The following is a 27183-nucleotide window of genomic DNA, read 5'->3' on the forward strand; positions in this document are numbered from 1 at the left end:
TCCCAGCCCTACTCACGTCATAAGATTGTTGTGAAGAAAACTCAAGGAGAAAATATACGTATGGCACTCTGAACTCCTGGGAGAAAGGTAGAACATAAATAATGGAATAAATAACATGCTTGCCTTCCTCCTGCTTTAACCTGCGCAAATATAGGTTAAACAACAACCACATATCACAGCCACTTGTATATTCCTGGTCTTTTAAGCATCTTTCCTGAGGAAAAGGTCATGGAAAGTTAAAAGCTTGCTCAGCGTTTTGTTTGCCTAATAAAGGTACTGCTTGAAACTTTTTCCACCACTCAGAAATAAGAAAGGGTGCAAAGCAGCTGATAATTTCAATTGCATGAAAATATTTGCGCAACATGTATGCACACCATAACAGTATAGCTGGCTTTTCCTTTTATTGGGTGCAAAAATTGCTCCCACTTATGTGTCATGCTGGCCAAAGTTAAATATTTCTTGAACGAAAGGCCCGAATAAAGCCACAGTTAAACAAATAGTTGGCACTTACCAATATATTCTGTTGAAAGGTTGGCAGTCATAAGGGGATTCTGATACTGGTTCCTTCATACTATAATCTGAGCTATGGTTCATATGACCAGCATTTACCTCTGTGGGATGACTGTTCCCTACAAGTCATACGGAGGGATTACTTGATTTAGCAAATACTGAGTGACTTATTAATAGCAAAACAGCTGGTTCAAAATGTGACGGCACAACAATCTTGGGTGCCCCAAGGATGGCACATATAACACCTTTACTGAGGGAGCTGCATTGGGTGCCAGTTAGCTTCCAGGTCCAATTCAAGGTGTTGGTTATTACCTTTAAAGCCCTACGTAGCATGGGGCCAGGTTACCTGAGGCACTGTCTCACCTCCATCACATCAACCCATCCCACCCAGTCAGGCAGAGAGGGCATGTTATGGACCCTGTCAATGAGAGAATGTTGGCTGGCAGGGCCCAGGAGGAGAACCTTCTCTGCTGTTGCCCCTGCCCTGTAGATTATTCTCCCCCCAGAGGTGCAGCAGGCCCCTACCCTCCCGGCTTTCCAGAAAGGACTAAAGACCTGGCTCTGCCAGCTTGCATGGGGCAATAAGTGTTCTAATCAATCCTGGGGGTGGCTTGTGCCTTATGATGCTCCCTGAGCTACTTGTCCATTCCATCAATTCTTGGAATTTATTATTTATTTAAGACTGCTTTTATATTGTATTTTAATTGATTTTATCTTCCCGGTAAACCACCAAGAGTTGCTTTTTAACGAGATGGGCAGTGACAAACTTGATAAATAAATAAATAAATAAATAAATAAATAAATAAATAAATAAATAAATCTTTTGGGGGGGGCTCCTTTACCCCTTGGAAGAGAAACGAGTTTCACCAAATGTATTCAGGAAGAGGAGTAATTGTTTAGGGTTGGGGTTAGGCTTCCCTTAGGCCAAGTCAGGGAATGGCTGGAGAGGTGAGGAACACTCAGTGACCTCTTTGAGCCTCTAATCATGAGTCCCAGATGGGAATTTGGCCTGTCTTGGGTTTCCCTAAACCAGCCCTTTGCCTCCATGTAAGATGTTCTCCAAGCATCAATGTAAAAGTAAGATTCATCTGCCTGTCCAGAGGGCATCATATATGGATTTGGAAGGGGGATCTTTCTTGCATCCTTGGCAGGAAAATATCCCTCTTTTTTAACAACTGATTCAGTTAACTTAGATTTAGAGTTTGCATAACATTTCTTCCCATTACAAACCCCTTGACCCAGTCAAGTGTGTCCTGCAAATGCCAACTAAGTGGGCTTTTTTTCCCCTAATGGGATACAGTGAAAAAAGAATATCTCAGAAATGTTCCCAATCAAATGCTTTCCAAATTGGGCTGGACAACTATGACCTTATAATGTTCTCCACCAAGAATTGGTGGACAGTTTTTCTAAATTTATCCCAGATGAAGGGATAATTCTTCAGCCACTTCTTCTGGGCAGGATTCCCTGTTAGTGGTGGCAGTTAGCACCCCTCTTGAAAAAGCCCCATTGGAGGAGTGACCTTCCCTTCCCCAGAAGTGGTGGTGAAATCTCTCTCTGTTAAGATCTTGAAGTAGAAAGTGGATAGCCATGTTCTGCAGATATTCTAATTCTGAATTATATCACGTAGGGACTGAACTATGCCATCTAGTTTTCTGAATTTATTAATAGGATAAATCGCTTCATATGTGCTTTCTATAAATGGACACTACTTTGAAGTTTTAATAAAGCGTTCCCATCATAAATCATATGTAGTAAGGCTTGTTTGTAGTAAGACTTTTGAATGAAATAAACTTTAAAAAATCAAAGGAGCACCAAACTTAGTTTCGAAAAATGATGCAATCAGACTATGTTAAACCAGCAATTTAATTATTGGCTATATTTGTAGAAGTATTCAATCAGTTTGTATCACTGTATCCCAACCAGGTTTCAGTGACTGGGATATCTAGGACCATATCCAGAACCATAAGCCTGGGGAATTCCACTGCCAGCCCAGACACAGAGTCTAGGAGTGCAGGCAGGAAGATGAGGAGCAATCCCCACTGATCCCTATGGCCCAACCTCATGAAAAGGTTCTCACATTCTGCAATGTCTGTGGCAGAGCTTCCAGTGGCCACCAGAGACTCACAAATGACAACCCCCTCGCCCTGCCCTGCAGTCGCTGCTGGTGCCACACCCGAAACCTGGGAGGGCACATTTCCCAACCAGGTTTCAGTGATACTTTTTTTTCCAATCAATTTCAGTTGATTGTTCACTGTCAGTTACATAATTTTTTTCCTGTTTCTGTTCCCCTGCCTTGTTTATTGTTCAGTGCTTTTAGTTCAAAACTTAATTCAGTTGCTGAATAATATGTGTCTCACTTTTCACTAAAACAGCATTATAAAAGGGGTTTAGGGATTAGGCATAAAACATATATCTAACAACAAGAAAAAAAAAAACTTCTCAACCATTTATGGGCACTGCTATAGTTTCTTAAAACCCAACTCAAATATCTTCTGCAAGCATTAATCTTGATTAAACATTCTTAAGGTCCCACCTTGCTGAATTGGAGCATTTCTTCAAAGTTTTGCATAGCCAGTTTCTAAGCAGTGTTGTCTGTTATGTGTAACTCCTCTAGAACTGGTATATGTTAATAGTGGGTTCACAACAGACTGACTTTTCAAAAACATAGTCCTGACATTCTGCAATCAACTGCTACTTCTGAGCCAAAGGTAATACTACATTACTGTTATAACAGTATCAGACAGACTTCTGAGTGGGATGGTAGACCAAAACTGGTCTACAAAAGTCCAGATTACTGAGAAAATTATTTTTGCTACCATCTAATGGTTGTCTTAGATTTTAGAAGATGTAATAGTCTTAATGAAAGTTCATCTAAGTTGCCACAAATGGTATTTGGCCATTTGTTACCTGGGTGCAGCAAACTGTAATTTGGAATCCACAAATTTCCACCTCAGAAATTCTTTTCGTTGTCCACCATAACTATTGATGCCAATATGGCCACAATATGGCCCTACTTCCCACTTTCACAATCCCATTTCTTTTCTATTAGGCTAAGTCAGTTCAATTCTCTTTATTTCAGATTTGTGAAGAGAGATATCCGGTTCTCTTAAGAAGTAATACTTGTCTCCCTCTCTCTCTCTCTCTTTTTAACCAAAGGAAATGCTGAAATAATAATTTTTTTTAATTTTTTTGTTTAAGAAAAGAATAAGCTGATAATTTCCCAAGAGAATTCTTCTTATCATTTATTATTTGTAAAGAAAACTCTAGTTTGAAAGTTATTAATCATTTTACAGCTGAATAATTTCAAAATGTATTTACGTCTTCAGAAAAATTTGCTGAGAATATATAATGACAAAAAACAGCTGTTACACTCAGGAAAAGTGCAGAAATTAAAATCAATCAGTTGTGTGATAAATAGGATGGCTCCACACCCCGTCTGAACAAAATGAAAGCTTGTAACTTGTATCCCATCATTCTTTCTAGCTTAATTGAAGGACAGTTACAAATGGATTGTGTTATATTCTTCCAAATTATCTTTTTAAAAACTATCCTTGGAAGAAATCGTTCATTTATCTCTAACTCCTTCCTGAGATAGTTCTTCAAATTGATTGGCCCTGACACCTCATGGATTGGAACTACCCTAGTTAAAATTTGAGATGAAATACGTGCTTGTAAAGTTGGTATTAAATTAATGGACACTGCTAGTTCTTAAAAGTGAAATTTAAAGAATTATAACCAGTGCATTCTTTTCACTACTGTAACACAACTGTTTTTTCCAGTGGAACAGGAACGGACCCATCACCTCACCAGTTCTCTGTCCTTCCCAAAAGAATCCAGAGTGATGGGCAGGAACATTTGCAGAGTGAGGTCCCAAAAGTCATCTCAACCTTTCTGACCACACCCTGTGGACACCCCTGGTGTTAGGTGCCTTCTGCAGCTGAATTTGAAGGAAGGAAGAGGACAGCTGCAGAGAAAGAAAATTTTCATTATGCAAATGAAAGTTTGCTAATATCAATGGGATCTGACTCAGTATTTGCAATTTTTAATATGCAATTCTGTTTTATACCACAAATGAGAATTATTAAGGGTTGATGTCAGCAAATGGTTCAGTTATTGCAATTATGAAATGAGAAGAACAGTCAATTTTCACAAGATTATTGTATGTACAATGAGGGAGGAATACTGAAATTCTCACAGTAGAAGAATGGATGGCGAAAACATCAGAATTAATAGAAATGGCAAAACTGATCTGTTTGGTCAGAGAAAAAAGCAACAAAAACATTTCTGAAAGGCTGGAAACCTTATATGGGCTTTCTGCTGAAAGAAGAAAGAAATGAAATGTTGATTTATGGATTTGAAGATTAAGAAAGATGTGGATTAAATGAGGGGCTGAAGGGACTTGTATAACATCTAAGAGGGAGAAGGGATAACAGGATTGTAATTATCTGTTGAAAAGACAATCAGAAGTCTTTCATATATTCCTTAACTTTAGGTTCCCTTCCTTCCTTCCTTCCTTCCTTCCTTCCTTCCTTCCTTCCTTCCTTCCTTCCTTCCTTCCTTCCTTCCTTCCTTCCTTCCTCCCTCCCTCCCTCCCTCCCTCCCTCCCTTTTTTCTTTCAATATTTGTCTTTTATTCTATGAAAAAAGTATTAATAAATATAAATAAATAAATGGTCAATTTTCAAAACCCATATACAGCAACAGTATAGTACTATGAAGCAAGACAGTGCAAACCAGGATTTCTTCAGTTCAATGATGCAGACTGAAAGATTAAGAGAAGGAGCATTCAGAATTTAGGTTTGTCAGATAAACAGGGACATGAAATCAGGAAAAGTTAAGAGAAAGGCAACCGAGCACATACATATTTGGGCTTTCACTTGATAGTGGATGATCCCAGAATCAAAAATAAGCACAAATCTCTCTCAGCTGAGGCATTATTATTATTATTATTATTATTATTATTATTATTATTATTATTTCAATATTTCTCTGAACAAATCAGGACTTTTGCCAAATCAGCTATTCTGAGCCAATATATCATCAATAAGTGATAGTTTTCTCCATTTATTCCTTTCCCTTCCCAAGTTCTAATTTTATTGATGCACAAACCTTCATCTTTGTCAGCAGAACAGTCTTCTAAACCTCGCCATCTGATCCTAACTGTCTGCCAAAAGGGAATATACTATCTACGTCCAAGGGAATATACTGTACTGGGTCTTTATGAGTGCTTCAGATTTGGCTCAAACAGTATTTAGCTAGACACTATGAAGGTCTGAAAATATGATGATGGCTTATAGTTTGAGACAAATGGGTGGGATGGGGGAATGAACAGTAGATGGGTTTGTGAAAAATTGGCCTAAGTTCACCTTCCTTTATCCCAAAATGTCATTCTTCAGGATTCATGGGACTACAGATAGTCCTCATTTAGCGACCAAAATTGGGGCCGGCAACTCAGTTGTTAAGTGAAGTGGTAGCTAAGTGAAACCGTTCCTGTGCTTACGATCTTACTTCAACTTTATTTTACTTTCCAGATGTGCAAAGGTCATAAATGTAAACTGTAAACAAGGAAGTTCAAATCAAAATGTAATGCTTGGGTACCCACACAAGCGCCCTGGGGAGAAGGAACTGCCTCAAGGCCACCCCAAATGTTGCTTTACATTCCTAGGGACAGTTTTTGGAAGGCTACCACATCATACAATTGTATCAAGTTTGGAGTAGAAAATAGTAGCCGAGCTCCCACAACACACTTAATTCAGTCAATGATGGTGGTGTGAGAACACTAAAAAAGATCCAATTGACCCAGACACCCAACTTGTACCGCGGTGTTTCTCAACCTTGGCAGCATTAAGATGTATGGACTTCAACTCCCAGAATTCCCCATCCAGCATGCTGGCCGGGGAATTCTGGGAGTTGAATTCCACACATCTCAAAGTTGCCACGGTTGAGAAACATTGTTCTAGGGGGGTTAAATTAACCTAAACCAGACCCAGTTGTGCACAAGGTTAAACCAACATGTTAGTTGTATTATGGGAACAGCTAAGCTGAGTCAATTAACACATCCAAGAACTAGAGAGAGAGTGAGTGACCAAAAAAGCAAGTGTCTCCATTACAGAACTCAGTGTCAAAAACTTGCAGCACACAACACATCTCCCAAGCATTGATTAGCTGCTGTAGCCAAGTCATGGCAGCTACTACCTGTCTGGTCCATGCAGAAAGTGTTAATGATGCTATGAAGCCTTGCCAATACTTTCCTGGAGAAAGTAAGCAGTGATATTCTGTCAGTTTTGGATCCCAGCTAGGTGATTGTATGCTGCCAGAATTACCAGTAAAGATATCTGACTGAGTAGGCAATGGACTGGGTTAAACATGTTGTGGGAATAGGGCCAGAAGATATATTATAGTCTTTTCAACTGAAAATATAGCTTCTCTGTGTGTGAATCCTACAGGGTTTAATTGGAACAAAATGGCAAAGATTTGAACCAAACAGCCCATTTTTGCTCAGGACGAAAGAACAGAATGGTATGGACAACTTGCTTACCTCTGCAAGAAAGCCAGCACAAATTATCTATCAGTTCACCAGGATGCCAGATAATTTGGAGATGTAATAACTTGTTGCCCTTTAAAATATATATCTCTTGTATATATTATTAAACTTCCACACACATACAGTATATATAATCCACTTATCTGATGCAATTTCACAGAAGTTCACAAATGTTCTCAAATTTTGAAGGAACTGGAGCCGATGCTTTGCTTTGAAAGCCAAGTAAGTTGGGGTTGCAGGACAGGGAGACCAGAAGCATTGAAAGATACAGAGCTAAGGTGCGAGGAGTAAGAAAGAAATAAGAATGATAGGGACATGCTTCAAATCAAAACGTAGGCACAAAAGAGGTTGTGTGCTGCTAGTGGAAAGGGCTTAATCATTTTATTTTTCTTTCCATTTCTAAAGCCATCTGGCTTATCCCCCCTGCAGAAAGTACATAGCATGCCAGCAATACCAACCTGAGCTGCACTCAAGCTACGAGATGTGTACATACTTAAATGCTTGGGAAAATAGAATGTATCTTTCTTCTACCCCCTTCCCTTCCCCATTTCCTGTCTCCTGGAAGATCATGGAGAAAAGCATTGGGATATATTAATAGATTTTCCAACAGATGTACATGGCAGCGTATAAAAGGGAGTTCTGGCACCCCACTGGCAAGAAGGCAAAACAACAGGAGGCTCTAAGCCACTAAATGAATTGGAATAGCCTTCCACCACAGGGAACTGCCCCAAACTTAAGATTTTCATCTGAGGTCTTTCTCCAAGTCCCAGCATTATCAGAAGCACACCTACCTACCTAGGTGATCTGTAATCTTGTACACATCGTTCTATTCCCTTAATTGCAACTGTCTTGGTATTTTATGCAGAAACACTCACCATATTGCTACTGGTGCGACTGCTGAGCCCATAAAAACAGGAGGGTGGACCCAGCACTATGTCAAGCTGAAACCTGCAACCAAGAATCAAGTGGCTGGGTTAGCTTCCCCCCCCCCCCCCAGTCCTTCCAATACTTTTTCTTTTTGTCTCATGTCCTTTCGACTGTTCTGTAAGTTCTCTAGGAGCCTTTTTGGCTGAAGAGTACTTTAATGGAGCAACCCAACATTTGGAGACTCCACGTGGAGTGCTCTGAGAAGCTCAGCTTTCAGTTCATTAGGAACAAGGGATCTCCTTCTCTTCCAAACAGGGGCCCAATTTTTTTTCTTTAGGAGGACAGAATAACAGGGAGTGAGAGGTTCAAGACTTGCCTTCTACTCTCTGCCTAACCCATGGAACCTCCTATTTAGGGCTTTTCCAAAGCTAGAAAAGACTAGACTTCAGAATGATGAGAGGTGAAGATGGGGGATTTTCCCTTCCAAAGTTAGAGTCCCATCTCCAGCTTTGGAGATGAGAAAACCAAACAGTCCTGTGGTCTCTGGGACATTGTTCCAGAGGTAATAAGGCTACACCTTACAAAAATTCTATCATCCATCCATCTATTCACACACCCCCCTTCCTGTTTTCTACTCAAACTCCCAAATCTAAAGCAAACCATGCAGATGTTTTTCTTTTTTTCTTTTTTCTGATAATATTCCATAGTGGAAGTAGCTAGCACAAGCCCCTGAAGCAATGGATTCTTACATTGCTCCCATTTAATCAATCAAGATTTAGGAAGAGGTGCAGAAACAGCATTTCATATGCAACTTTAAAAAAAAAAATTCCCAGATCTGTTCTGTGTTTTATTTGCAAAACAAAATATAGTTTGTAAGCAGAAGCCTGGTGGTCCTTCACCCACGTTTCATTCTAATTTATTCAAAGAAATAGGGCATGAATAATACTGCATGACATTCTCCCACTGATGTCATGGTTGTACTCCACTCTAAAGAAGGTCAGAGAAACATAACATTGCAAGCACAATTCGCAACTCATTTCCCCTCATAAATATCCTGCCCAGACTTTTGTTTGAAGATGCAATTTTGGGGAACAGTGGGGAGGGGAGGGAGAGGAGCTTCCATTTATAAATGCTTAGAAGCAAAATAACTGGAAAACAAAAGGCTTGGAAAAAGTAGAAGACACAGGTAAGAATGAGATGCAGATGGGCAGTATTGCACTAAAAGACAATAGCAGAATACCGTGGTCAAACCATCAGCAGATTGCTGATGAAACTCCCCCATCCCATTATTACAATTTTCAGGATCTTTTTAACTATCATAAAACTGAGGTGTGCAAACAGAAATGAAATCCAAATAGGGCTGCTGAAAAATCAAGAGAAGTCCTGAGATCAGCAGAATCAGGTCAAAATAGCTGACTTCATCCCCCCCAAAACAACTACTATAACAAGAAAACGCTACCATAAGGAGCAGGGTCTTTTGTCCTCTCTACTTTCTCTGACTTCTTTCAGTACTACTTTCTGCTGGTATCAATAATGTTCCTCAGCCTCAGGGGGTCCATCAGTCTGCCCCTTTCTGAGGAGGTCCATCAGTCCGCCCCTTTGTCCGAGGAATGGACAAATGTGGCAGACATCTCCAACATGTTACTCTGAGGACTGCTTAGAAAGGGACCTCTAGGGTGGCTACCTATGGCTACAAGCTACTCCAAGAGCTGCATGTTTTAAATGTAATGGAGCAGCTGTGGCCCATTTAGAAGGCTGGAAGTAGGAACTTGGTCCAATTAGCCATCAATTTTGGTCCATCCCTCAAGGCTTATTCTGCCCAAAGGTAGGGCCAGTTCTGATTAAGGAAGGAATCTTCACCAAACACCCCAATGAGAGCAGACCAGGCTCAGCAGATATGGAAATGTTAAAAATCAGATGGAAATGGTACATTCATGTTGAAATGGACTGCTCAAGGCACACGGTACTGTAAGGGAATTTCTGTAAAGAGGATTGTAAGGGAAGAATCAAGAGTTTTTCATATGTATTATTGCAGGAAGCCTAAGAACCGTCTTCAGGGTAAATGAGCGTTGATTTATACTCCTCATATTGAAGATCTGGGTGACGAAATTGCAGAAGACTCTTTTGTCTAAAGCTATGGAGTTAATTTGCTGCTGAGGTAAGATGTGAACTCCAGATTTCCCAATTCCTACATTTAACTCCTGGATTATTCCCATCATTCGCAAGTTAGTCAGAATTAGTAATGTTCTCCAGATGTTCCATGTGCTGGGGTAACCACGTGACATTTTAAAAAGGTTCACTGCTTCCAGTGAAGACCAGCTGATCAGCCCATTAATGACACATTTCACTGCTAGAAAGTCTAGTTCAATTTCCAATGAGGTCATGGACAAAAATCCAATGGATTTTATTTGTGTTTGTTGATGTTCACCCAGTTGTTCACTCTGATAAATGCTGAACTCCTATGTGAGGATATAGATGGAAGACTACTGTGGGAAAAGTACCACGGCTAAATCTCTGCGCAATCCATACTCCTCTAATCCATGGGCTTTGAAAACAGTAAAATAAACAGAACAGATTATCTCACTAAGATCAAACTGTCTGCACTATCTCAGTAAAGATTTCTGCAGCTAAACCACTGCCTGTAAGAGAATTGTTTGCTTCATAAGCTGATTTTTTCAAAGTTCTACAGTGCCTTCAAAAGAAACTTGAGAACTGGAACAATGTACTGTGGTGCTGACCTGGATTCCCAAATGTGCTGCTGTTAAGCTCCAGTATATGCAAGGTCATTCCCCATGGCTCTGTGCCCTTTTTAAAAATGCTCATTAAAAAAAATAAATAAAAAAGTTGGTATGTTGCGATGCAAACTGCCAGCACCTTCTCCCCAACATCTGTATGAATCAATGGATGGAACTGGAAGAATGTTGAAAATAACCAGAAGGTTTTGACTTGCCTATTATACTATTATGAGAGCCAGTCTGGTGTATTGGTTAAGGCACCAGGCTAGAAACCGGGACACTGTGAGTTCTAGTTCTGCTGGAGGCCCAAAGCCAGCTGGCTGGCCTTGGGCCAGTCCCTCTCTCTCAGCCCTTGGAAGAAGAAGGCAGTGGCAAACCACTTCTGAAATCTTGCCAAGAAAACTGCAGGGACTTATTCAGGCTTTTACCAAGTGTCAAGACTAATTTAAAGGCATCAAAAACAAAAAACAAAACCAAAAAAACCCCACCACCTGATTAGAAGAAATGGTCATGCATTGTCCATTGCAGGACAGACTGGCTGGGTTCACACAAAATGTGTAATCCTGAATTTGGTTAAAAAAATATAATTGCAGCGATCATATAACTGTGATGCCCAAAGAAAGAAAATTTATTATGCTTTCATCCAGGGGTATCCACTGGGAATGGGAAAAAAAAAAAAAGTCAAGATGGCAGCTGCAATGTTGAATTGCTACCTGTTTTTTTATGTGTGTTGCAACACACATGCTTAGCTTTTTAAATCATATCCTGTGGACACTTCTTCCACCCGTTGACTTACTTCATGCAATGTGCTAAGTCAGTGCTAGATTTCCCACTGGGCGCTGAGCCATGAAGTTGCCAACCCAGTTTTATCAAAGTTTAGTGCAAACCCACCAGAGAGTTTTGAGACCAACACCCTGCGTGGAAGTCTCTCATAGTGCAATCCCTTATGGGCAATGATTAGCATGTGCAATCTATTTATTGCAAGCAGTCTCATTAGCCTAATTCTTTGCTCTTGCTTTGGAATGCTGGCAAAGTGTAAAGAAGCATCTAATGCGTCCCATTAAACAAAGATCCTGGACCGGAGGGGGCTGAATTAGATGTTCTCTAAGCTCCCTTCCAAATTTCCATTCTAGGCCTCTAAGAGATTCCTCGACAGGTTGAATTACAAAGGAGGAATAATAATCACCTTTGACTGACTGGATTCCTCCGTTAAAATAATGAGAGCAGCAACAGGAGCCACAGAGGAAATTGAAATGTTTCAGCTGGTGCATAGCAAGCAGTCCCATCATCAGCTGGTGGAACTTGGCCTCTCTTACTGGAAAACTTAGAATAGCCCTGAAATTGTTCTGCGGCTATTACCACTGGCTAGTCCAGGAACATGGACAAATATGGAAAATAATGGAGAATGAGCAAGTATTTGGGGAAATGGTGATGTTCAAAAGGAATCTGTATAAATCAAGGAAGATAGGCAATTATGAAACATATCAACTGGGCTCCTGTCTAGATTCCATAGTACATCTCTGGGGAAACAGATCCAAATATCTAGAGCAATGTTTGGGGCTGCTGGGGAATTCTGGGAGCTGAGGTCCACACATCTTAAAGTTGCCAAGGTTGAGAAACACTGCTCTAGAGTTTTAGTCATTCCAACCACTTGCAAGTCTTAAGGGTTTTCGCAGAACTTCTACTAAAAATAACGCCAGAGGTCACAAAACCAATATAAGGATCTCATCCAGTTTAGGGTGTGATGCTTTTTCTGGATGAACAGTATTTTTTCCTCATTAAGGAAAAGGAACTAGGTGGGGCTGTGTTGAATTTTTTTTCTTTTGTACCCAAAGCGGCTGAATTTACAGGCACAGGATCACATGGTCAGTGCTATCCTTCAAATGCTACTTCTTAAATTTTGGGGTTTTTTTTTTACATATTTTCTTTTTTTATTTATGATTTTTTATTATATTATTGTAAATCTTAATACATTATATTGTTTCAATAGAGTGATATTTGTACAGTGGTGATTGAAGATTAAGTTTTTTTAAAGAGGTCTCAGGTCCTCATCACTCCCAAGGAGCCCACTACTTTAATCTATTTGGTCTCCTAAGAGGCTACCAGTCTCATGACTTTGAGCTTTGGGGCATTGCCTTAGGCTTAAAGCTTAACAGGAATTTCAGTAAACTGGGAAATTTTCTGAAATTTTGTCATTTGGATTCAGGTTTTAAATGTGGCTCCAAATCCCAGCATGTAAAGATATCTGTGAGCTTCAGTTTTCCTGTTGAGGTAGATGGCAGTGTATGGAAGTGTTTTCTAATTGCTTAACCATACAGGTAGTCCTTGCTTAACAACTGTTTGTTTAGCAGCTATCCAAAGTTATGACTGCACTAAAAAAAAGTGACTTATGACTGGTGCCCAAAGTTACGACCGTTGCAGCACCCCCATGGACATGTGATCGCATTCCAGGTGCTTGGCAACCAGCTTGCATTTATGATGATGTCAGGTTCAGCCCAAGAACAACGACGAGGCAATCCAGTACAGTTCAGTTCCTTTATTAGCTTGCACCTAATAGACAGAATCTTGCCAGACTAAACCTATGCCAAAGCAACTAGTGGATATACCCCGTGAGACTCTAGGGAGGGGCCAGCCTCATCCTCTTTGTCTTCCCACACTCTTGTTGTGGGCTGAGGAGCGCTTGCTCTGGAATGTCTCTCCCCCCTCCTGACAACCTTGAACTTCCATTCCAGAATCCTCCCTGCTCATGCCATCCATTACAGATGGTTGCAGCATCCTGGGGTCATGTGAATGCTGTCTGCAACCTTCCCAGCTGGCTTCTGACAAGCAAAATCAATGGGGAACTGTGTGATTCACTTAATGATCACCACAAAAAGGTAATAAAATCTGGTGCAGTCACATGATGCTTTGCTTAATGACTGCCCCACTTAAAAACCAATTTTCTGGTCCCAATTGTGGTTGTTAAGTGAGGGCAGCCTGTAGTTTCAATGCTACCACCTTCACTATGCTACTGTAGTGGTCTTCTAGCTTCTATTAGAAGTAGAAATCAAATGACCACTGCTGCGTGGCTGGAATGTCTTTGGCACTGGTTTTTCCAGCTATCCAAAGAGGCAGGTGGAGTGGGAAAAAAAAAAAATCAAAATTTGTCAACCAGAAGCCAGGACTAGACTTCAGAAACCTCTCAGTTTGTATGGACACCCCACCTTCCTCCTGGCCCCCATGCAATGCCTTTAAGCTTGGAAACGCTACCGCAACCCTCTTTTTACTACTAATCCACCAAACCAACTTCTTTGTTATTTAGACAGGCCTCTGGAGCTGTCAGAGATTCTGGAGATTGAAGGATGCCCCAAATCTCCAAGGGCCAGAAGTGTAATCTCAAAATCATGCATTGTTTTTATCACTAATAAAAATATTTGGGGTTGGGTAGAATTTTGACTCTGATTAGACTGGCTAGTGATCACAGGTGCATCTACCAGAAGAGAGATCATGACAGCCACTAGATGCCTTCAAACATGATTAATCTAGTAGTAGCTTGGATTTCTGTTTCATGTTAAATTATTTCCCCCCCCCACAATTGAGGAAGACCTGCTTTAGGAGTAATCAAAACATCACAAAACGTTGGGCCTTTTCAGTTTCCAGAACCATTAATGAAGCTCAGCAGAGGCTGAGAGGAAGAGGAAAGATAAACTGACAAACCAACGAAAACATACACACACAAAGTCTGGGATTTGTGGCAGAAGATTGACACTTTGTTTTAGCATACTTCTGCTTGGAGATTCTAGTCCAAGAAAAGATCACACTGTCCCTCCTGCTAATCAGATAATACTGCAACTAGTGTCTTGCAGAAACAAAACCTGTGCATGCGCCTGCGTAGTTTATGTTTGGAGAATAGCAGTAATGATGATGTTTCCCAAGAGACGTCATATTTCCTGCCACCACGTAGGATGGTCTGTGCTCTTGTTGGTAGTATTCCAACTGCCCATCTCTGGCTACAGCAAACTGGCTTACCAAAGAACCCAAAATGCAGAGCTCCTGGTCTACCAACATCAACAATTGTAGAAGGAGAAGAGAAACACCATCACAGTGAGCAAAGCCAAATACTTCAGCATAATAAATAAATAAATTTAAAAAAAAACATAAAAGATGTTGAAGATATTTAGGTGCTAATCTGAAAGCTCAGAGCTCTCCAGCACCATGGTGGCTTTCCTAGAACGTGATCTCCCTCATCCTCATAATGTCCTGACTTCTGCAAACATCCAAAATGGTTGGAAGAACCCAGATCAAGACTGACTGAGTTTTAAATTGCCATTGGAACTGCGTTATCATCTGAAAGTGCCCAGAAGCTCAAGATGGAACTCTTAAATGAATGCATCTATGTTGAGGCCGCAGGTAAAAAACAACCACCCACCCACCCATCCACCTAAGAATCCAGAACAACAAATAAATTTCCATTCTAACTCAATGGAAATTTGGAAAGAAATTACATAAAAGTGCTCTGGACTCTCTCCATCAGCAGGATAATTTCCTGAAAATGGAACACAATGGAACCAAAGGTAGTATGGCAGGAAGACAGAAGTTTGAAAATGGGCTAGATCTGACCAAGTGCTATTGGGGGGGGGGGGGGAATCTCCAGTGCATTTCTATGGGAAAGGTAGTTGGGCAGGGTTTGGAGTGATTCTGGCTCCTCCATTCTAAGTACCCCTTCTAGTCACATAACCCAGAACAGAGGATAGGCGTTTCCTATCCTGGGATACTCAGCGTTTCCCGGTGCAACACCCATGTCCACAGAGATGCATCTCCAGCAAAAAGCAGAAGCCCATATGCACAGATGCATGCAGACAGACACAAGTTAGTTTGTTAGAAGAAAACACAGACACTTCATATGGCCGCTGCTGATAAAGGGAATTCCAGAAGTCATGCTTTCCATGTTGTTCTTACCTTGTTTAAAAGAGGGCGCACATATAAATCCTCTGGGCTGAGGCCTCCACTCGTGGCTGAGGGCCACACGCCAAAAACTAGTAGATAAAGCCAAGGTAAAATTAACCTGATTCCATTATATTTACATTTAATTAAAATTAAATACCATTAATAGAATTATCTGCCAGACATGTATTTAATCATTTCTCCTTTGTGTAATATTAAAAATCAGGCTTTTGAAGGCCTGACAGCAGGGCTTTCAGAGGCTGCAGTTTGTACCTCTCTGAAAAAAAATAACATCTGAAGGCTATTAAATCAGGATTTTAAGGCCAAGTAGCCACAGCTCTTAGATCAGGGATTTTGAGTACTTGCTTGCCACTCAGTGGGCAGGGAAGGAATCTTTCTCCATGATGAAATTTCTCAATTTGGCATGTTAGGATGGGAGTTTCCCTTCTGGTTGCACCATCCCTCACAAGTTCCCTTCTTCTTGATAAGTTACAGAAAGTTTGATGGATTTATTCTCAGTTATTTTACTGGGTCATCTAGCATTTGGAGTTTGGACTTATTGTTCCATTTATCTAACACATTTTGAAGAGGAAGTGAATAATGTATTGGGAGAGTGCAAGCACGGATCATTTTTTTTTTCCAGAGGCTCATTTGTTTTTTTAAGAAAGTTGTTGGAAGTATATAGAGAAAATAATAAATAGATGTCCATATGGAATGATGGCATTGAAAAAGTAAGGATACCAGACAGAATGTTCTCAAGTTCAGAAAATACAAAACATGAAATATGGAAATCGTATGTGAGATAAGATTGTGATTCATGTTTCATGGAGCAATTAATCGGAGGGCTGAATATGAATGCTGGAGATGCACATTTCAATTGTGTAATTGGGATGAAATATAGTTTGTTTGTTTGATTTATTTATTTATTAAATTTATATGCCACCCATCTCCCCCAGAGGGTGACTCTGGGCGGGTCACAATTAAAATCCAAAACAGTAAAAACAATGAAAATATAAATATCCATGTTGAAATTAGCTAATAACAATTCTATGTAAAAAGACTATGTACAATTCAAGATGATGGGGGGGGGAGGAGCAGTATCGATTATCCCCCCAGCCAGTTCCAACAATGTGAGCCCCCATCGGGGGGGCTATATATAACTAGACTTAGTTGCCTGCTGTATTCTAATCACCTGTCTCAGCCACCATGATATCATGGAACATCAAGAAATAATGAAACAATTGAGGGGAAAAGTGCCAGTAATAGAGCACAGACAAACAGGACACATTCTGTGAGAAAAACGAAAAGTCAGTAGGGTTAAGGAAAATAGTCGAAGCTGGAAACCAGGAGACGGTGAGGAAGATGTGGTACTTTGTGGGTATATGGCTCTGGAATCACAGAAAATGTGATGTGAAAAACTATGGTAGAGTTGTGTGATTAACAGTGATTTTAAAGTAATCATCCATGTCTTGGGCTGTAGGTCTGCATTATCAGTAGAGGACATCAACAACACATAGGGGTTCAGTTCTTTGGGGACATCAGTAAATGCCTTCAACAAGTTAGAGAAACACTGGCACAACCCGTAAGCTCTCACTCTGTAATTGTATTCCTATAGTAATCACACTCAGAGAGAACAGGCATTCATTTCTAAGGTGTCCTGGCAAGTGGCTGATGGCGCTTAAAAATAGCCATGCGTAGCAAACAAGTTATAAAACCTAATGCACATATGCAAATATTTAAAAACAATAGTGGCTGTTTGATAACACTTCTTTCAAGTGCAATCGTCACGACACATGATAAGGAACTGGCAACTGCTCTGCACTACACATCGGTCAACATCACATGGGAGCCAGCAATCAGTTCCCAGCATTCATGCGCAGGCCATGTGAACGTGGAAGAGGTTGAGATTCAGCTCTGAAATGGCCTGTATTAAAGGACTTACGGTTTTTTAGTGTTCATTTGCAGCACTCTAAGGAAATATTATCCATCATTATGAGTTTCATTTTAGCAGCTTAAATAATAATTGCCCAACACTGGAAAACTCTAGATAACTTAACTGTTGAGATGTGGATTAACCAGGCCTCTTCAACTGCCACATTATTAAAAAAATCACAAAGTTAAAATATTGAGACATCAGAGGCAGCAACCACAATTCTATCAAATCTGGATGGAGTTTATGGTTTACCTCAATAGCAATAGACCATAATATGGTAATATTTCACATAAGTGGTAAATGGGGACATGTACGGTATCTGTCTTTTTACTTACTTTTTAGTAGATTTTTTTGGTGTTTTCCATACCATTTTTTTTCTCTATGCATCTTGGATTTATGTTAATTTAGTTACTTGATAATATGGGGGGGGGGGTTTCTAGTGGGTTTTTTATTTGGGGTCTGCTTTTTTTGTAAGCTGCCCAGAGTCATTGTGTGCATGTTGGGGGGTTATATAAATTCATTTGATTGATTGATTGATAGATAGATAGATAGATAGATAGATAGATAGATAGATAGATAGATAGATAGATAGATAGATCATAGCTCGGTTAAAAAAAAGAAAAAGAAAGAAGCTAAAATGAAGTCAACTTCTGTGATAGCCACCCTATTTAGACAGACAGTTTTTACATCAGAATTCTCAAGAGCATGAGTGCTGGATCTTGAAATAACCAGATTATTGTTTTTATTTAAGGCAGTATGCATAATGCTTCTGCCTCCTACTTTTCCCCAACAACCCTGCGAGGAGGGTTGGGCTGAAAGAGGACAACTGGTCCAAAATCACCAAGCCATCATCTGTGCCTAATGGAGAATCAGAATTCATGATCTCCCAGTTTCAAATCCAATACCTGAACTTCTAGACCACACTGGCAATCAGCTTATTTCCAGCTGGTATCTCACTTTTGATGTTTCTTCCAGTATATGAAGGCTTCAAGGAGACATTATTATTTTGATTTCATTTATATTCTGCCTTTCTGCTCAGCAGAGTATTCTAAACCCAGAATTCAAAATATGGCAGGGTATACCCAAAAAGAAAAAAAAGGTAAGCTCTTCTCTATCTCCCCAACTTCAGAGGTTCCATTTTTAAAAAAGTAAAATTCATTCATTCATTCATTCATTCATTCATCTTATATGCCGCTAAAATCCAAAACAATAAAAAATATAAATATCCATATTAAAATTAGCTAGGACAATTCTATATAAAAGGACTATATATAATTGAAGATGATGGGGGGAGTGGGAACAATTATCCCACCAGCCAATAGACATATTGAACTAACAGGAGAATGAACATACCTGTTTTACTTCTTATATTTAGTTTTGTTTATTCACCAGCATGTGAGTTTATTTATCAATATCTGTATGCTACAAGCTGCTTGTTTTCAGAACTGAAACTGAACACCACATGATTTGCCACCAAATTTTGATGTCAGGATCGTGGGGAGTTTGGTGTGTGTGTGTGTGTGTGTGCAAAATTAAAGGCTAGGAGGGGCTGCTGGTATGTGGGGGGAACGGGGCATCTCTTAACTAAACTCTGGAATTTATCCAGATTTTGAAAGGAGGGCCAAGAGGCCAAACTGCTCCTGGTTTCTTTAATTTGAAATGTCAGGATGGGTAACTAAGAGTTTGCAATTCTGATCAGCCACTAAAACATCAAAATAATATGAATTGATTTAATTATCCAAAACATGTATTTTTGGCTAGTTCTTAAAGCCAGTCCAAATGAAGCCATCACTTTTGGTGGGTCTAAGAAAATTGGAGAGCCAGTCTGGTGTAGTGATTACATCACCAAGCTAGAAAGCAGAAGATCTAGTCCTGCTTTAGGCACAAAGCCAAATGGGTAACCTTGGGCCAGTCACTCTCTCTCAGCCCTAGGAAGACAACTGTCATGTACCCGTAAGATGAATGTATTACAATTTTGCTTTTGTATGATGTATCAATTCTGCCCTCATTGTTTGCAAATTGTGGCAACATGGACCCATCCTATGTGTAATGGTCTGGATTTTGTTGAATACTAATGTGTACGTTTGGCCTAACACAATGACCGGATTGCCTAAAACAGAGGAAATACACTCAAATTTCATGTACAGCTTGTTGCTGTTGAGTACCAGATCCAGCAGAATTTTCTATCTCCCATATCACCAGATTTAAATTCTTTGAATTTTTTTTTCCTCCATGTCTAGCCTAATTTTCCACTTAATTCATGCCTGTTTGCTTTCTATGAGGAAAATTACAAGGCAATTTTACTTCCAGCATTATTTACTTCTGTTGGGAACTAAAAAAGATGAGCACCCGGGCCCACAGAAAGTGCTTTATAAAACGTATTCCACCATCTTGTATTCATGCTTAGTTGGGGTAAGGAGAGGAAATAATCACAAGTTAATGGGGAAAAAATCCCAAGGTCCAGATTGTATCATTCCCCACTGAATTGTCCAAAAGGGCATACATGATTTTCAAATTACTAGACTGGTTCAAGACTCATTTGGATAAATTATGCTCATATTTGGAAGAGGAATTAAGAATAAGGCAGCGTTTTGTCCACATGTGGAAACTGAAAAGGTTTTAAGTGCATTTGCCTCACTTCTTCTGGCAGGTCACTTTGGTTGGACTTCTCCTAGGATACAAAGATGTTCTATCATCACAGTATCTCCCAATTTGGTAAACTCTACGTGAAACTCCCACCTTCGTAATGGTTATGTGCATCTCTCTTGCCCTTTTAAACCCAAAGGGTCAGACAGTGAACGCAGCATAAAACCCAAGTCAGACACAAATCAATATTAAGACCTTGTCATCCCCAAAACCACTGGCTTATTTTGTGGGGTGGAAAGGCATTAGCTTTTAGTGTTCCCATGCTGGCAAACGCTTTTTTTTCTGTAGCTGTGTGCTAAATATATAACCGCATAGCACTGACGTAGACTATGGTTGTGAGATTTTCATGTTTGGAGATGACAAAGGGATGTGTGTTTCCTGACTTGCAGGAAAAGTTCAGCCATACATACGTGTCCCAGACATTAAGGCACGGAGAATGTCTCATGTCCTTTACTTCATTAGAAATTTTACCACCGAAACAGAAAATAAATATTTTATTTGCTCTGCTGACTTCATGGCTCTGAATTTTAGGAAGGCAGTACTATTTTTTAAGATTATAAGATTGTAAAGTAAAAGTCATTATGAATGTTGAACTGGCTAACGATTTAAACAGCAGCTGGCAATCTTTCCAGATACAGTTGAATGTCACGGTTCAGGTACCCAAAGAACATTTTTTAAAAAAGGGTAAAATCTCAAAAAATTGCCAGATCTTGCATGATTTTGGCATTTTTGCTTAGAATTTGTGAGTTCTTTGCTTTCTTGCCTGAAGGATCATGAGATTTCAGACAAAATCACCAAAAAACTTGCCGCCTCATGGGATTTTAAACATTTTAATTCAAAAATAATAATGTTTTTTAATTTAATGTAGAGATCCCAGGGAAGCAGTGGCATTTGCAGAGGGTGGCAGTCAAAACGGCCCCGCCCCTTGTGCATGTGCATTGACCCTGGAATATGAAGAGGGTGGGGCTTGTAGCGTGAAACCTTTCCACCATCTTGCCTGTTTTAACCCGTTTTAACCCCTTCCATGGATAAGTCACAGTGATAAGCACAAGCCAGAGATTGCCAACCCCAGATAAAACACGGTAATGCAATTCCAGTGACTTTTGGAGGAAAAAACTGAAATTGGTTTTTTTTTCCTGCTCCAAGATAAATTAGAAACAGATATAGCAGTTTTGACAACTTTGGCTTGTCAAAATTCATTTACCTGTGAGCAAGCCTCTTGAAAAACATTGGAATTTACTTTGAACAGACATTAACAAGATTGCAGCTAGCAAGCATTAAACAAACAGATGGTAAAAAAAATAGTATGCTCTGTTGTTTTTATACTGTATATAAATCTTAGGTTTTTTCTAATCAAATATCTGCACTGAAATATTTGATCAGAAACAGATTCAATTAAATATGCTAAAAATCAAATTTATGTACACAAGGCCCTCATTATTCACAGGGGTTCTATTCCAGCCCCAAACTCACAGATAGGAAGACTGTTTAAAATGTACTTTATGCATGTTTTACAACATTTAACAAAGTTTAACAAAATTAGAATATGTAAAATACCTGAAATGCAGTCCAGAATTGTGGATATCTGAAAAAATTTAGTATCAGTAATGATGTCTAGTCTGTATTTTCCATCTGTAGGTATGGGAGACAAGGGCCACCTGGATACAGTACACGTTGTGGGGTTTTAGTTCCATGGAAGTTAATGGGGCTTATTTCTGAGTTGATAGGCATAAGTTTGAAGAAATTCCAAGCATAGCTATCAACTGGCCATCAGGAACAAAGCTGGTGCAAAAGCACCCTCAAGATGCAAATCTGCTCCTTCCAAGGATAGGCAATCCTCCATTGAACAGGTTGCACATTTAATATAGGGTTGGAGTTTCTACTGTCTCTGGATTAATCCCAGCTTCTTAGCTTCCAAATAGCAGAGTGTTAAGTCACTGTCAATTTGCTTGGCTTCGCATGTTGCCTGTGAAGCACAAATCATCGCTTAGTGTGCACCGTAGTTGGGTTCCTACAACTTCTTAGGTTCAGTTACAGTTGTCGATAATTTGGTAGTTCTGGGTGTTTTACAAAACTAGCTAGTAATCTATAGTTTATGGTTTAGTGCGCTGCAAAACTGAGATCAGGGTCCTCCAAAGTAGAACAGAAGAATCCCAAAATGTGTATTAGGACTCCCTAGGTATAGGTAGCAATCTGGACTGCATTTTGGGGCAGCTAGGATTAAGTCACACAGAATCAGTGACAGAACTCTTGTTCTGGGAGATTTAAAACTGAGGTATCAACTGCATCCCATGTTATATGAAATCCACTGGACGGTACTATGCGGCTTGATTCTGGCTTAAGTGTGTTGTGTGAACACAGCCACTATGGTTTGTAAACCAGGATCCACAGCTGAGTGCATTTTGTGAACTCAGGCAATTTAATGCACCATGATTCAATCTGCTGAATGGATGCAAGCAGAGATTCCCTGAAAGTTGGCCTGGGACCTTTTCTTACAGGCTCTCAGAAGGGTCAAAATGATTCCCTGGCTAGGCTCATCCAGCATTAGGCTTAACTGAGACAGGGTGCCTTTTGGTAACATGGGTGACCAACTGGAAGCTGGATGGGCGAAATCCCGCTGCAGTTAATGGGCTGGCAACAGGGTCCCATCCTACGTGCTACTCAGAAGAAAGCCCCCTCGAGTTCTGTGGACTTGACGCGCAGGCAGCGCACTGCAGCATTGGGAGGGTTCACTGTGCCCCAACTACTCAGCGGGCGCTGGAAGCAAGTGTCCCGCTCAGTAAATTGGAGAGCCACGCTTGCCTTCGCTCACAATTCTCCATTATTCATGTATTGTTTTACGCTGGGTCGCGGACTGCCTCCCGCGAACAGCCTGGAGTCTCTCCAGGAGGTCGCCAATCAAGAGTCCCGTCTCTTTAAGGGAGCTTCAGCACACCTGGGCGGGTGGGTGCGTGCACGCGCGCGTGTGCAAGGGGCCCCCGGCTGGCCCGGCGCCTGCGGCGGAGGTGTCGGCCAGCGGGAAAGTCATTGGCGCTCCGGCTTCTCTCGCGCGGCCGTCCAGCCCAGTTCCTCATCGCCGGCGCGCCGGGAAGAGCGGAGGCTGGGAGCTCGCGCCGCCGGCCGCCCCCGAAGTCGAGCCCGGGCTGGCGCGCACGAGGCCGGGGGGCGGGCGGCCGGGCAGGCAGGAGGCGCGCCCAGGGACCCCACCTGCCCCTCCCGCCCGGACCGCTTTCTCCAGCCCTTCGCGGCCGCGCTCCTGCGGGATCGAAAACTTGGCAACTCGCGCGCCGGGCGCCTTCGGAGCGCCCGCTTCCCCCTTTTCCCCGTGGCGGCTCGGCCATGAGCTGCCGTCCCGCGCTCCCCAGCCAGGGGGCCCGGCGGCGCCCGGCGGCTTGGCGCTGAGGCCTCGCCGGGAAGGATCGCCGAGCAGAGAGGCGGCATGAGAGAAGCGCGCGGAGCCGGGGCAGCGGATCGCGGGCAGAGGCCAGAGCGCGCAGCCGAGCCGGTCCGCGGGGCGGCCGGCAGGCCGGACGCCTCCCTTCGGCCTCGGTTGCACCAGCCCGTTGTCTAAGCAGGCGGCGATTCGCGGGTCCCGCTTTTCCAATACTTAAGGCGTTGGATTTCTTCTCTACCCCTCCTTTTTGGGGGGAACCTGGAAATACGGATTTCCAAACTGACTGAAAAAGAGCTGCGTGAACTCTGATTCCTGAGCCGGCTAAAACATCCCTCGCTTCACTTTGCAAACACCAACTCTTGCGAGCAGCGTTGCAAACTCTTTTCTCCCCCCCCCCCCGTTGCAATTCCCCCCGCGCAAAGCCGCGCGGCTTTATTATTGGAAGGAGAGGAAGGAAGGGGGTCGCTCTTGGCTTAATTCTTGCCCCCCTCACCCCCCCCGAGAGAGAGAGAGGGGGAGGGAGGGGAAAAAGGCTCCCTCGCGATGGCCGCGAGCGGAGATTCGGCGAGCGGGATCCCCCGTCAGGGCGGCTGGAGTTTGCAGGAGGACAAGCCTGCCTCGGCAGCGGCCGCAGCGGCGGTAGAGGGAGCCTTCGGGGCCGGTTGCAACGGCTGCTGCTCCGTAGCCGGGGCGAAGGAAGTGAAGCAAAGCAGCGGCCGCCCGCGGGGAGGCGGCGGCGGCTTCAGCGGCGTGGGCGCGGCGCCCCGGACTGGCCGGGCGAGCAAACTTCCCTGGGTGTTGGGCGCCGGGTCGGTGGCGCTGCTGCTGGCGCTGGGGACCCGCCTGGGCCCGGGCGCCCGAGGACGAGGGCGAGAAGAGGCGGCCGAGCGCGGCGAAGGCGGCCCCCCGGGTGGGCACGGGTGGGCCCCGCCGCCCGGCCCCGCGCTCTGCTGCTGCTGCTGCTGCTGCCTCCTCCTGGCCGCCTCCTTCTGGCTGGGGCTGGAGCTGTTGCGCGCCGGGGTCCGCCTGCGCACGGCGGCCCTGCTGCTGGCCGTCTGCTGCGGCGGGGAAGCGCTCGCGCACGTGGGCTTGGCGCCGGCGGAGGACCGCCTGCTCTCCTTCTCCGCCACCGGGGTGGTGCTGGGCAGCCTGGCCGGCTGGGCATGGCTGCTGCTGCCCCGGCTCCGCCACGGCGTCCTCATGCTCGCCTTGACTAGCGCCCTGCGGCTCACCTCGCTCGTCTCCTTGGAGGGCGTCCGGGCGCCGTGGAGACCGTACCTGGCTTATCTCCTCGGCCTGCTGGGCATCCTTCTGGCCAGCTGCGCGCGGCACGCCTCGTCGGGCCGCCCCTCCGGAAAGCGGGAGGAGGAAAGCGGAGCAGGGGCGGAAGGAGCGGAGTCCGCCGCCGCCGCTGCCGCCCGGCCGGCCAAGGAAGACGCGCCGGGGCTGAAGAGGAGGCGGCGGTCCAGCTCTGCGATCTCCGCCGAGATGGCAGGTTGTGGCAGCAAGAGCCACCGCAGGACCTCTCTGCCGTGCATCCCTCGCGAGCAGGTAAGGGGCAAGCGCTGGGGCAGGCGCGGCGGGGCGCCGACGGCACCCGGCTGCAGAGTTTGCAAACGCGCGCCGCTCGGGGAGAGGGGCGCGCGAGCGAGCGAGCCGGCAGGGAAGTTCGCCGCCGGTTCTTCTCCCTTGGAAAGGGGAGGCAGCCGGGAGGATCCGCGAGTGAAACCCCCCGAAGAGCGAAGACGACCCTGCTCCTTCCTCCCCTGTCCCCCCGAAGCCCCGGCTCTGCCTTCCGCCGTTGCTCTTTCCTCGATAATGCGCTTGGAAGTAGGCTGGAGGGAGACCCTGTTCGCAGGACTAAAGATGGAATTAAGTGAGCCTGAGGAAGGGTAATTCATCCCCCCCATGCCATGCGAGCAAAGTATTTTCTTAATACCTCGAAGTAGAGCGGATAACCTGTTTTTTGAGAAGTTGGGTCCCGTAGGGGTAGGAGTTCTCAGGCTTGGTCTTACCGCCCCCCCAAAACGTGTGCAGCCCCCCATGAAGAAAACCCATGATGTATTGAGTTTATTGAACTGCAAAAAGCCAAGCTTGTCTGCCATGCCTGGGGCAGCATTTAAAGAAAACGTTAGGACCCCTTTCAAAGTGGATTAGCACCCCTCTCCCAGGGGGTGCTGACCCACATTTGAAGACCCCGGTCCGAATCAGTGTTGGAGCAGTTCTGTTTTTCATCCTTCTGTGTAAGTTGCTTGTGATGGCTCTATTGCGTAACTTTAACGATCATCCCTCTCTGAGAATTTTTTGGAGGAGAACTTATCAGCAAAAAAAAAAGTATCTGTATGTTTTAAAGGAAAAGGACTTGTTTTTGAACTGCTGGCACTGATTCTACCCAAACTGATATATTGCAGATCCAAAACAAGCAGATGTTAAGTTCCGTGTCATTTAGCGGTACATTTCAAGTATCTTTTCCATGACAAGGCCTTCAACAACTCAGTTACTTGCTTGTTTCTTTCTTTCTTTCTTTTTTGCACACCTAACCATGTTATAGTTAGATTTCTGTTGGTGCAACATCTTATGCAGCTGGATTTTCAGACTGGATCTGTGGTGTCTCTTCATTTCCATTTGGCAATGGAAGAAGAAGATTGAGATGTTTGAGAAACTTTTTCATAACTTGAAGAAATAGATTCAGAAATTGGGTTTCTTTGTGGTGAAAAGCCCCAAACAGCCAAGAGAGAAATGCAGCATTTCATGTTAGTTTTCTCAATTCCTTTTTAAAAGCTGTAAACATTAGCACGTAATGCTACTTTTCAGCTTTTAAAAGATGCTTATTGAGTTTTGCTCATAGATTTTAAGGAGACCAGGATCTTAGTCCTAGGAAAATGTAGAATTTAAACTTATAGTTTAATCCTTTGTATTTTTATGGGTTCAGTAGACTTCCTCCTAAATAAGTATGGTCAGGGTAATAGCCTTATTTACATACTAGATACTGGGCCTTTCATTTAAGGCGATAAATACTAATTTGACAGACCTCTTAAATGTGAATATTTTAGTTTCGCTAGGTGGTAGAATATTTGCTGTGATGATAGTATCAGAGAATATTATGATCCACTGTGTGCTTTTAACAGCGGCATGAGCTTTTCACTGGATATTTTGGAGGTGTGAAATTTTCACTAAATTTGAAGAATAGAAGAACTTTAATCACACACTATGGAAGTTTTTTGTTCGACATTCTAAAAAAGTGACACTAAGCTTTATTGGAAATTATTTCACAGTAAAGGGTTGGGAGGGAAAACAATAGCTCTAAACAGGGTTTCTTGGAGGTAAAATCAGCTAATCTGATGGGACATTTCCATAGGTATAAAGGCAGATGCCATCTGAATAGGTATTGTGTACAAAAATGGCATTTTAAATTCCTTTCTGCTCAGAAGCAGCTATTTTTTCCCCCCAAGGCAGTGACATAAAACTCTAGTTTAGTTGGCAGATTTTCCCCTCTTTCTTTCTGACCAACACTGGGATTGTTTAAATTTACATTATTTTAAGATTACTTGTCTCAAAAAGCTCCTGTCCATTGCAGGTTGTTTGAGGTTTAATTGGCCACAAATGCACTTAATCAATTTAAGGGAAAAAAG

The 27183-nt window shown here is 42.7% G+C and overlaps 1 protein-coding gene across 3 annotated transcripts in view; it reads left to right on the forward strand.

Annotated features, from left to right (window-relative positions):
* The first annotated feature begins 23207 nt into the window (after window positions 1–23207).
* Window positions 23208–27183, forward strand: part of PDE3A (phosphodiesterase 3A) — a 250210-nt gene continuing 246234 nt past the window's right edge. For all 3 annotated transcript variants that reach the window (XR_015796282.1, XM_088141334.1, XM_088141335.1), the window contains exon 1: window positions 23208–25102. Coding sequence is in view for 2 of the 3 variants with exons in the window: in XM_088141334.1 (XP_087997460.1) it covers window positions 24095–25102 (1008 nt within the window). In the remaining variant the exon portion in view is untranslated. The remainder of the gene's footprint in view (window positions 25103–27183) is intronic.

This window comes from Python bivittatus, unplaced genomic scaffold (assembly GCF_059951505.1).
Source record: "Python bivittatus isolate LINGU-HERP-01145 unplaced genomic scaffold, Pbiv_v1 ctg000330_np1212, whole genome shotgun sequence".
Lineage (NCBI taxonomy): Eukaryota > Metazoa > Chordata > Lepidosauria > Squamata > Pythonidae > Python > Python bivittatus.